Source organism: Balaenoptera musculus, chromosome 12 (assembly GCF_009873245.2).
Source record: "Balaenoptera musculus isolate JJ_BM4_2016_0621 chromosome 12, mBalMus1.pri.v3, whole genome shotgun sequence".
In the NCBI taxonomy this organism is placed as follows: Eukaryota; Metazoa; Chordata; class Mammalia; order Artiodactyla; family Balaenopteridae; genus Balaenoptera; species Balaenoptera musculus.
In genome coordinates this window covers 58,665,940-58,678,584 of record NC_045796.1, presented here as the reverse complement: position 1 = coordinate 58,678,584, position 12,645 = coordinate 58,665,940, and the positions used below count along the sequence as shown (strand labels likewise).

General features: G+C 31.1%; 1 protein-coding gene across 1 annotated transcript in view; it reads right to left on the bottom strand.

Moving 5' to 3' along the window:
* The window catches only part of ASCC3 (activating signal cointegrator 1 complex subunit 3), a 338,512-nt gene that overhangs the window by 130,345 nt on the left and 195,522 nt on the right, over nucleotides 1-12,645 (bottom strand). The window contains 5 exon segments of the mRNA XM_036871893.1: nucleotides 191-277; nucleotides 1,946-2,110; nucleotides 4,691-4,810; nucleotides 11,440-11,664; nucleotides 11,973-12,164. Of these exon segments, the coding sequence (XP_036727788.1) occupies nucleotides 191-277; nucleotides 1,946-2,110; nucleotides 4,691-4,810; nucleotides 11,440-11,664; nucleotides 11,973-12,164 (789 nt within the window).

The window sequence follows — 12,645 nt, the reverse complement described above, 5'->3', positions numbered from 1 at the left end:
AGGTATGACATACTATCAAAATCTAGGATAGTGGACATTGTTGATAAATGGAAGAACATTGCTGGTACTCAAAATGTGAAGTGTCATACAGCTTATATTGTATCAGGAATAACAATAAATTATGAACTTTTATAAATGAATCAACACATATGCGTTATATGCATTTGATTCAAGCTTCAAGTAATCTTACCTTGATTTGATCAAATTCTTCAGCTTTGGAGACTATAGCAAAAATATCACTTTCTGTTTTGTGAGCATCAAAGAGTTCATTGAAGGTCTACCAAAGTAAGTGTTATATTTGATTAAAATAGAAGGTCCAGTAAAATATTTTAAATTAAAAATGCGACTATAAATCACACATTCTAAGAGAACATCTGAGCCCTAGAATATGCAGGGTTATAATGTCTGTAGCATACTGTTCCAAAATCATCATTTTAAACATTGTCAAATTTATCAAAGACTAAAAAACATTCCCCAAACAAAATTAGCTAGAGAAGACCTTTAGAAGCAAAAAGATCTATAAAATCAGTTAATGAAATGTACAACAGATATCTAAAACAATGTTCAGCATAACATTCTTGTCTTGGCTCATTTTCAGCATGGGCATATGTAAATCTGCACCATTCATCAACTTAAAGCTGATCATATATCACATAAAATTCAGAGAGGAATAACTAAAAATATGTAACTTAAGATTCCGGCAAATATATCACAACATTGTTAGTTAGGGCATACAGAAATTCAGGAAACTGGAAAGAAGAAAGGCTACAGTCCCTGAAAGAGAGCAGCAAACAGGCTTAAGATGTAGTTTGGCAGCAACACACTACCAAGTGGACAAATGAGAAAGGTAACTTAATGGACAAAATGAGTGAACATGAGTAGGTGATAGCAGCAATAGAGGGCGAGGGAAAATGTTTTGGGTTGAGGAACTACCATATCACGGTTGTGAGTAATATATGTTAAAAGACTTTGAAGAAATCTAAAATTCTATACAAACACAAGATTTATGTGCGGCAAGATGAGGAAAAGCTATTATGCACGTGAAAATGTTTTCTGAAACATGTTATCTGCATAATAAGCACATGTTAAATAAGTACAAAACTTAGATTTCATATAGGCCTTGGTGTTCATATTTCTGAAGAAATTTCACCTTAGTGATTTCTATTACTTTTTCATTTAAAAAACAATTTTAAGAACAAAAATAAAAATGAACATAAAAAAAAAATCAAACTTTCTCTCTATAAAAAGAGTAAAGAGTAAAAATTCACCTTAATCCAACTCCTTCCAAATTTAAGTCCTCTCCTCACAGGTAATCACTATTAAGTTTTCCCATGTATTAACATGTGAAGGTACATATGTAGGTACAGAAATACACACGAAGACAAGTATGTATTCTTTAAAATGTAGATATTATAGTGGCACCCTACCTTACATAAGATTACATTAAAAGGTAACAGGCAAGGATACAACTGTGTAGTAAAAATTACCTTTGAAAAATCTCTTCAATTATCCAAATAGTACAGCTCAGTGCCCTGATATTTTCATTAGTTTTTATAATTCTTTTTAGTCAGTGTTTCTCAAAAACTTGCAATTAATTTTTCAACTTTTTATTCATGGATATCATTAAGCCATCAGCCCCCACTTTAAATCATTCAGGCACTCATTCCATAGGTCTCACCAATATGCTCAATGGTTTTAGGCTTGGGTGCGTCTACTTCTTGGGATATACTCATTGAACGGGATGGCAAGAGGGTCCTGAATATTTATAGTTCTATTTTTTTTCTTACCTTTACTGAGTGTATGTTGTTGAATTCATAAAAGTCAAATGCATTTTGTTCTATTAGTAGCTTTTGTTATTTTGCATGAATACTCTATTTTGAAGTCTAGAAAGTATTTGCATCTAAAGACAAACATATTATTCTGTTTGTTTCACTCAGTATAATACCTCAATAGTGTTGTATTTAATATAGTAGTGGCTGGCAGTTCTACCCAAATCAGTTGAGGAAAAATATCCAGTTCGTTCCTCAAATCGAATCATCCGAGCTTTGTCTAGTTTCCGTCCAACTTCAATGACCAACTGTTCTCGATGCTTTGCTAATGTTGGGTCAATCTATAGGAAGAAAAAAACACTTGAATAATTCTTCAGAGAGTCATCATTTGCAAATGTATACCTGTTATGGAAATTAAGTTTTTCTGTTGATGCTTTAGTTAGTATAAATTTTTTATTATAATTTTAAAAGAATGCATTTTTTAAAAGATAGGACATAATTAGAAAATACTTTATTCCATTAAATAAAGATTTAAAATTAATTAAAATTATCAATCTGTATATTATCTTCAGATAGTAATATTTTAGAATCTAAAATTCCTGTATAGTCTTATAATCTTTAAGATTAATAAGGATTAGGAATTAGATACATGAAAAAAAATCACTGCTTTCTCCCTCCCACACTAAAATAAATAAGAATTTTAAAATATCAAACCACAGTCCTATTTAGAGAAATGATAGTGAGAATGCTCTCCTCTGTTCAAATAAAGGTATACAAAAATAAATGAAAAGTTATCCTTTCAAAAGCATGGTTTTAGTGTTCTAGCAGTTTTTATAACTGTTGATGGGAAAACCCATTCTGCCTATAATGATAATAGAAGCAAAGAGTAAAATCAATTTGACAATGAATTTCTGAATAGTTTAGAAATTATTACAGTATTTTTCTAAGCAGAAAGGACATTTAACACAAGATATTAACAAACATTCCTGTCACTATGATGTGTGTGTGTGTATAAATACATGTATATATACACACATACATTCACACACATCAAGTCCTGAAGATCGTGGTCTGGTCACAAGCTATAAAGTGAAGTATGACCTTTAAAGGGGGGAGGGGGAAGTATAAAATACTTTAGAAATCAATTAATGAGTTAATACTCCTACCACTTGTTCTAACTTAGATTTTTATGGCAGCTTATTCATGTATCAAATATAGCTAAAATAAATGAACAAATCATAATGAGGCAAAGGAAAATCAACTGTAGGGAAGTAAGATGGAATCCAGTCACATTAGCAAATACAAAAAGTCTTACATATTTTCTGTAGGTAACATACTGTATATTTCAGGCTCATCTTATGACAGCATTTTATTAATCACATATTACTAAACCATTAAAAAGAATTAAACTACATGATCTGTGTTAGTTCACATGAGTTTTGTGGCTACACATTCCTACTGAGTAATAAAATAAAAACACTTAGGTCAAAAAAATAAAAAGGTAAGATTCTCTGAACTGTGAAGGTTGTAAAACTTTGTATCTCAGAAAGGAAAAAAACCGACTTTTTATACTAGAAAATTATATAAAAATGACTTCTGATATTAACCTGGTACTTAAACAAAAATCAATTGATGTGTTTATCTTGTCCCAAGATTTGAGATCCCTTAGCCCATGAAAAAATACATGTTGTGTTTGGTCTTCCTTTACCCCTTCAGAATATTTTCATAGTACCATTGACTCTTTTCACAAAGCCCACATTTGTAATAAGAATAGCTAGTGCCTTATTCTTTAAAATTTATAAAGGTACAGGTTACAATACACCTACATTTTATAACTGAGAGCTATCTGGTTGTAAAAGATATCCATTTGAAGATTAGCACAGATTTCAACTGAGAAGAAGAATAAAGGTAGTTGAATCCCCCATCTACAGTAAACCTAAGTATAAAAATCAAATGATTTCAGATGAACAGCTTCATAACTAGTTGCTGCTGCTATTTTTCTTCTTTTTTTTTCCCTCCTAAATCTTAAGTTTCAATTTTCCCATGGTCAAAGTTACTGTATATGAAAAGGAAAGATAAAAAAAAGATAGGCAACTGCTTTGATACAAAATGGAACACACACACACACACACACACACACACACATACAAAATTATCATTATTAGTAAATAGAGGAAAACTACAGTTCCAAGTTAAATTCAACTTCTTTGCTAATTTTGATTTAACACTAATGAATATTGATATGATGGTGGTGAAATCGTACTTTCATTAGACAACAACTGGATTTTATCTGTAATTAGGAAGCATTTACAGGGTATAAAGCAGAGTTCTAAAGAAAAGACAAGATCTCACAGAATCTGTAAGTTACGTGGACCACACAACTGTGAAGTTTATAGGAAGAGCTGTGACCACATGCATCTGATTCTCAGTCTGTGTGCACAGCAGAACTGATCCAGCCTCCAAACTGTTAAGATAGTAACTCATTAATGCTATCTTTTAATTTAGGAACAAAGGCTTAGAAGGACTTGATAAGAAGAATATACTGTATATAACATAAGCCTATCATTAAAAGTGGTTTGTAAGTTTCCTCATGTCTGGTTTATTCTAAAAACTAAATTTAAAAAATATAGTTAAAAAAACATAGCAAAATACTAATATCAAATGGAAAGTTATCTGAGCAGTAAATTGATAATAACATAAAGATCAGTGGAAAAGATATATAAAGAAAGTGAAATAATTACCAGGGACAAATTTAATTTTCCTTAGTATTTTCTAAAAAAGATTAAAGCTCTTTGTTTTTCTTCCAGGTACCTAAATCTTTTCAGATGAGCAGAAGTAGCAAATATTTATCCTCATATCATGAAAGGATTACAGAACTAAAAAGGAGGTCTGACTTTTTTTTTAGTAAATGAGTTTTCTACCTGATAAGCCTTGTGACTGATGCCATACACTAATGGATTTGCTCTCATCCGTACATAAAGATAAGTGTAACTTATCCACTTCACTGCTTCTTCCACATTAGTAACTGTTCCCAGAGCAATCTGCAAATCAAAAATATAACAAAAGTTAAACTAATGCATTAAAGTTGAATATAAACATTACATCAAAGACCATTTTGTTGAAAGTTAAGTTTTTAAAATACATCATTATGTTGTATTTAAAAGAAGGTAAGCACAATTATTGGACATGATGTTTCTCCAATTAATTAAAAATCAGTCCTGCCTCATTTAATTGAGAACAGTACATTAGAAATGTTATCTTCCAAAACTTTACTTATTATTATGGCATTTGATTAGTTTTCCCATTTGAATTTAATTCCATATAGTATTATAAACATTTTGGTATTCATTAATTTTTCTTCTTCTTTTTGCTTCTTTTAAATTTTGGTTTCATTTTATGTGACAACATTACTGACAGTTTTAAATGTGACTGCACCACAATCAAAACAACATAATATTGCTGATTCTATCCCTCTTTGTTGTGATTTTGTATACTGTCATTACCAAAATCACAAAGGGCAACACATTAGTAGTTTTTTCCTCTAAAGATACCCATTTGCAGCATAGCTAGTATAAATATATAATATAAATACAATGGTAAATGCAGTAATTTTTGCATAGAACAAAATCATATTTTATTGGGATTTATACATATTAATAATACATACACTTTAAAAAGATCATACAAGAACAGGGAGTGGTTTTAATTTTTTATTGGTAAACTTAAAACAACCTATGGAAAAAACAGATATTTGTACTTTTGAATTATAATAAACATTGGGTAATTCTTTAGATTATATTCTGAAAGAAAATATAGTTTTTAACATAGCATTTTAATGTAGCTTTAAAACATGTTAATTTAATGAAACCAAAGGTTAATAATTTTAAAACACAACAATAACATATAAAATCTGTGTAATAAAGGGAATGTTAGAAAATGACCTTAAGCCACAATTGCAGTGAAAAGTTTTCTTAAAAATACATTTCTTTAGCCACTGGATCTATATGTAGTCATTGTGCTTTTATACTTAGAGTGTTCATTTTAATTAACAAATTTATCCAAGTTGTGAAACTTCACAGTTGAATAATTTTTCCTGAATCTGTAACTGAAAAAATTTTTTTTAACCTCTTAATACTTTAATCAAAGGAGAAGTGATGATCCCTACCTAAATAACCAAATTTTAGGAGAAAAGAAGGAAAAATAAATCCTCTTATTTTAGTACTAAATAGTAAAGAAACTATAAACCTTAATGTTTGCTTTATTCCCATGTTATAATTTAAATTCTGTATAACTAATTTTGTATAATAGGTATGCGAATGCTTAGATATCTTTAGTTAGTTGGAGATGACATATAGCAATATTACACCATACTATTTATCCTTAAAAAAAAAAGGGCCAAAAGTAAATAAATGGTAAGGCAGATTCTATCTACTTTAAAAATTACACTATCTTGAAATACATCAGACAGAGAAAGACAAATACTGTATGATCTCCCTTATACAAATAATCTAAAAACATCAAACTCAAAGAAACAAAGAACAGAATGGAGGTAGCCAGGAGTTGAGGGGTAAGGGGCATGAGGAGATGTTGGTTAAAGGGTACAAACTTTTAGGCGTAAGATGAGTAAGTTCTGGGGATCTAATGTACAGCATGGTGACTGCAGTTAATCATACTGTACTGTGTACTTGAAAGTTGACATAAGAGTAGAGCTTTAGTGCTCTCATCATAACAACAAAACAAAATGGTTATTATGTGAGGTGAAGGATGTGTTTACTAACTTTACTGTGGTAAACATTTCACAAATACATATGTGTGTCAAATTATTGCATTGTACAACTTAAACTTACAATGTCATATGTCAATTATATCTTCATAAACCACAATATAAGTAAATACATAAATGTATTTACAAATGATTAAACCATCCACAATATAAGTAAACATACACTTCCTAAAATGTGAACTGTAAGAGTTTCCACAAAATAAAGAGTAACAAGAACTAAAATTTAGCTAAGGAGTTAGTTCTACAGCACTTCCTAAATATTTGCAAGTAACACAGTGAAACATTTTCTAGTCTGCGTAGGCAAAGGAAACTAGTTTGATGATATGGCTAAAAATCCAACAGCATCCTCCATTTGTGATTCTATTATTTGACAGCCAAATTGTGTTAATCCCCTTATGACTTATAGATATTTTAAAATAACACCACACAACTCCTAAGAGTAGAAAATTTTATAAAGGATAAAATAAGCTTGTTATTATTATACTTTCAAAATCAGACTCAGTAAATTAACAATAATAAATAATTACCTATTGCTAGGTAGTGAGAAGAATAAAGGAAAAGATGAAGTAGGTACCAAAAACTGGATCAAGTAATGCAAGTCTCCCAAATGTTCACCAAGAAGGAAAAGACTACTCAGAAAAATGAACGTAAATTTATAATGGTACATTATATTGTGAGATTAATCTTTGAATGCCACCTAGTGACAAAAACAAAAATTTACTTGCAAATATTTGTGGTCTAGTGGCTACTTAGTACAGGGGCCTTTTATAAAACAAGTATTTTTCACAGTATCTCTCTGAAATTTATTCCTTCATCTCAATAATCATATAGGAAGTCAGTAACAAGACTGCACTATGTAAAGTATAAAGTACAATGGATATGGCAATAAATAGAGCATGGTTCCTGGTCTCAAGAAGTCTGTAGTCTTATAGGTGAGATACACGTAACTAATTAAGATGACATCTATGAAACCATTAGCCACAGTGCCTAGGACATAATACATATTCAAACATGCTTTGAAAGAAAAACACCTAACATGTGACACTTGTAAAAGTGCCATTAGTATACAGTGTAATACAGCTTTATGCTCTAAGTAAAAGAGGGGGAAAAAAAACTACCCCAAATCTGGTAATTTAGAAGTAAGGCTCAAAGTATCACTTTGTATCTAATTTACCTATTGAAACTTTAGTCATTAAGGTTATCTTAATTGTTTATTTGCATGTGTTTTTTAAAAAGTTAGTTGAAATCATATAAAACTAAACAAGCAAATATAATAATCATATGTATATAAATACATATGTATACACAAACCCCTTTAGTACATGTATGAAAACACCATTTATGCCACCATTCATTTATTTATTCCACTAAAATTTGAGTGCGGGTAGTAAGTATGATTGGGGCTGAGGATAAGGGACTATGAGATAATGTAACTGCTACAATTCTGTACCGAATAACAACTTGGCACAGGTGTTTGTTAAATTTTCACAACAATCTAGTGATATTATTCCTATTTTATACATGGGAAGATTGGCACTTTATAGGTGACATGAGTAGAGTAAGGGACTGTCTAGAGCAGAAGACCTGTGCTGGAAAGTAAGCAGAGCCAGAACTGGGAAGGTGTCAGACTGCTGAGGCCTTAAATCCAAGGACCAAGTGTTTGTACTATGCCCTGCGGAGATGGGAGGAACTCTGAATAAAGAAATGTACGTAAGATTATAGAAAGATTAATACATTTTAAAGTATGGACCATAGGGAACTGGCACAGAATAGATAAGAAATTAATGTCACCTATGAGAGAACAGTTTCACAGGTGAAACTGTGAAACAATACCCAGTAATGTCTGCTGAATAAATTTTAATAAGCCTCAAACATGCTTCAGTGTTTCTCTCAGTGCAAAATTAAGAGGCTTTATACAGGGCTGGGACTTGTGAGATTTGGCATTAATTAGCATTCGGGAGTCAGCCCCATTAGGCATCAACCAGCAAAGATGTCTCATAAAATGTCTGCATTAAAATGATAGCTTAATATGATACTTTCTCCAGTTCTTCTAAACTAGTGTTATCAAAGATATTAGTATGGGCAACATTCCTAATCTAACGTGACCTTGATGTTGATCACTGCCGCTGTACAGTCTTGCAAAGATTTTCGGAGTCTAAAGACTTAAAAATCCATTACCTTAAGAGCACAGCACACATTCATTTTATAAACTAATTTCACACTTGGCTTCCACAGATTACCAAATTTAATTTCACACTCAACTATAATTTAAGGGAGTTTGTTTCCTTAAGAAGAAAATTTACTTTAAATGGGAGCTAGTCTAGTAGACAAAATATGATAAATAAATTTTAGCAATGGCTATACTTCACCATATTACCTAAAAATTTCAAGGTATATGTTTCATTATTTGAATACCATTTATGGCATTAAATGGAATTATCGTTATAGTTAGTTGACATTTCTGAAAATGACAAACCCTAATAAGTATTTTATGAATATGAGGTGAATCTATGGGCTATAATTGATTTTTAATTTCTCAGGGCTTGACCAAATAGTTTCATTTATTTTATTATAGTCCCTAAGAAAAAGAATTTCTTGAAGACCAGAGAAGTATTTTACTCACCTGTGTCTTCTGCATAAAAACATCACCATTTTGTGTTTAATTTACCACTTACAAAAAGCTATCAAGGAAAATAATTCTAAGTTTACAAAGATGTAGTCTTTCTTGATATGCTTTTCTAGAAAAATTGTATAAAACAGCCTTGCTTTTTATTGTAAGTCAGAGAAATTATTACTACCATTTTGGAAAATATTTAGTCCTGGTCTTAGAAGAAGGCAAATGGTAGGTTGATTAATATAGAGAAATGTATTCACCTTTAAGTTACTATATTTTATATATCAGAAATCTAGGCTATAATAAGAAGACTAAGTTTGTAGTTAAAAAGACCTGTGTTTGAATACTAGCTCCAAAAGTTAGTACTTGAATGACCTTTGGTCAATTACCTATCTCTCTGAGGACAATAATATCTCCTTAGTAGCAGTACTGAGAGAATATACAAAAAGCACCCAGCAGGTTTACATGTCCTCAGTACACTGCTACTATTACTATCTTCGTACATTAGACTATTCCATCATAGATACTGGTGACCCATGACCAAGACCTAATTATTTAAACCATGCCATCATAGTAGGTAATGAGGATTGAAACTGAGATATATTTCCTTTGGAGATATTCCTAATATCATAATTCATTTCCTAATCTTTTTCACTTTCTTGTAATTATGCTACTAGAAACCAGCATCTTTCATGATTTTTTTCTAACTTCCAACTAGATCTTTTAAACCTTACCTAACCTTCTGAACCCAGATTTACCACCTTCATGAACAAAGCCCTTCCTGATAAGCTGGGGCCAAAAGGATTTTCTCCCTCTACTGAATCCTTCTTTAGAACTTATTACTCACCAACATTATTGCACTGTGTTTTTGTGTCTTTTTCTCCCCTTTTGGACTATATACTCCTTAACAGAGGAAACTGCATACTGAGCGTGTTTTTCATCCTCTAAAAAGACTTCTAAATAACATGAATAGAATATAAGTGAAATTTCTGTAATATTTCAGTTCAAATATTTCAGTTATTCATTTATTTAATAGTTATATCCCACCTACTTTCAAAAATTGTTTGAGTCAACTTTAATGGTAAGAAGGGATATAGAAGTAGGAAAGTATTGGATGACAGAGCAACAATTAAAAATGCGGTGAAAACAGCAAAGCCTCATTTGATTTTTTGACACACAGACTCTTAAGAATGTTCATCCTCTTTACCAGTTAAGATGTTATCTAGGCTTCCAGGGTCTGCTATTTAAATCTTAACACAATAATGGTGACTATACAAGTCACCTGTGAAACTGTTCTCTCATAGGTGACATTAATTTCTTATCTACGGAGTCTTATTAGTGAAAGTGTTATGTTTGTACCTCCAAGAAAAGGAAGTAATTTTCTTTTTTAGCAGTCTATTAAAATGTCAAGGTTTATCTTGACTGCGGCTTTTTAATGTAAATGTTTGAGCCTAACTGAATTCCTAACATGTGATGTCACTCAGAATTCTGATAGGGTCCAGTAAAATTTGGCCTGTAAAGACATACTTCTCCTGAAAATGAAAGGTATAACAAAAATATTATTTTACACAATGGCAGAAAGATGGTCAACATAAGTTATTGTGATAATTTTATTTTAAGATCTTAAAGTATAGGAACTAAACTCATATGTGCTTGCTCGTCTCCAGAGTATTTACTGGAAGGTTTTATATGTAAAGCTAACCTATAACTGTTTGTGAATTGTTGTTATGGTTGAAAATTCTAGAATAAAAACAATAAAAGTAATCTTGAGTTAAAAAAAAAAAAAAAATCTTAACACAAACACACATCACACATGAAATAAACTATAATATTGTAGCTCAATTTAAGCAATCATATTTTCTATAACAAAGTTAATCAAATGATCTAAGACAGAAGAGCATTATTAACCTTATAAAAACTTTATAAAATACTTCATAATAAACTTTATAAAAGTGCAGTACAAATATAGTTGTTGTTATTGCTATTTCTGTTTACCTAGTTTGTATAGCTTTGGTTAGATTTCTGTCCTATAATTTATAATGATTTAAACGTATAGTCTTTAAGCAATGAGTTCTTATCAGTTATCATTTGCATTCTATATTGTTCTGAACTAATCAATAATATTGCCATTCCACCTCTTGTGTCTTATGACTGCATATGAAATAAAATGTATTATTAAATATCATGAAATAGTAATCAACTCAAACTTTATTTTTCTTGGTCATTCTTGAAGCTGGTGATTCTATTCCAACCTTTAACTCATTAGATCTTACCTCTGCATTTAGGTTATCTGCAAGGCTTTCCAGAAACTGACTCTCAATTGGGTTTTGTTGAGTGAGTAAAGAGAGGTAATGGCTGAGTTTATCATGGGTTGTTATGATGATTCCTTCTCCAAATTTGTCAAATTGTGGTCTTCCAGCTCGACCAAATATCTGCATGACATCTAAAATTCCAAGGTCAACAAAGGAGCCTCTTTTTGCAGCATATATTTGTGTTCCCTAGATGAGGAAAAGTTAATAAAAATTTACATAACCACACACAAATATAATCCTGATGAGCTGAATACTGAAATTAGGCAAATATGGCAAGATCTCAAAGTGTACTTTAACTAATCCTTTCATCATCTGTGATAGCGTTAAATTTTCATAATATAAACTAGATTCTTTTGGAGAATATAATTCTGACCTTATATAAATAACATTCAAAGTCACTGAAGCAGCCAAATCACAATATTTTCAAATAAATCAATCCACAGGTTTGTTTTAAGATACCACAAATCCATGTGAAAAGGAAGGTAAGCTCTCACCTTAATAATAACAGCATGAGCAGGAAGATTGACACCCCAGGCTAATGTAGCTGTACAGACTAGGACTTTGATATGCCCATTAAAAAACAAGCTTTCAACCAAATTTCTGTCCTGCCGAAGCATTCCTGCATGATGAATACTAAAACCATCTGGAAATAATTCTCGTACTTGTTTATTTCTTGACTTTTGCACCTAGAGTAGATATCAACAAAACATAAAAGTGTTATTTAGCATTTAAAAGCAATTGTTATTTATCGTCTCTTGAATGAGTTTATCAAAGAGAGCACAGAATTATTTTTAAGCAACTTAAGGTCTTACTAAGTCTTAGTATATAATGCTTTATACAAAATCATTAAAAATTATATTTCCTCTATCTTAAAAAATAGGTAACCCTGAACATGGCACAAAATCCAAAAGGAAAGAAGTTAAAAGCAAGTGTCTCTTTCACTCAGGTGTCCTCTTCTTGCAATCAATCAGTATTACCTGTTTCCTATCCTTCCAAAAAACCTCTACTAAAAATAAGCATAAATCTCAGTGGCTTCCAACTCATTCAGAGTAAAGGCCAGAGTCTGTAGGATGCAAGATCTACAGAAATCATTCCCATTCCTGAACCTCACTTACTTACTCAGGCCAGACACAAGAGCTGGCTCTTTCTCTAAGTGCCCCCCAACCT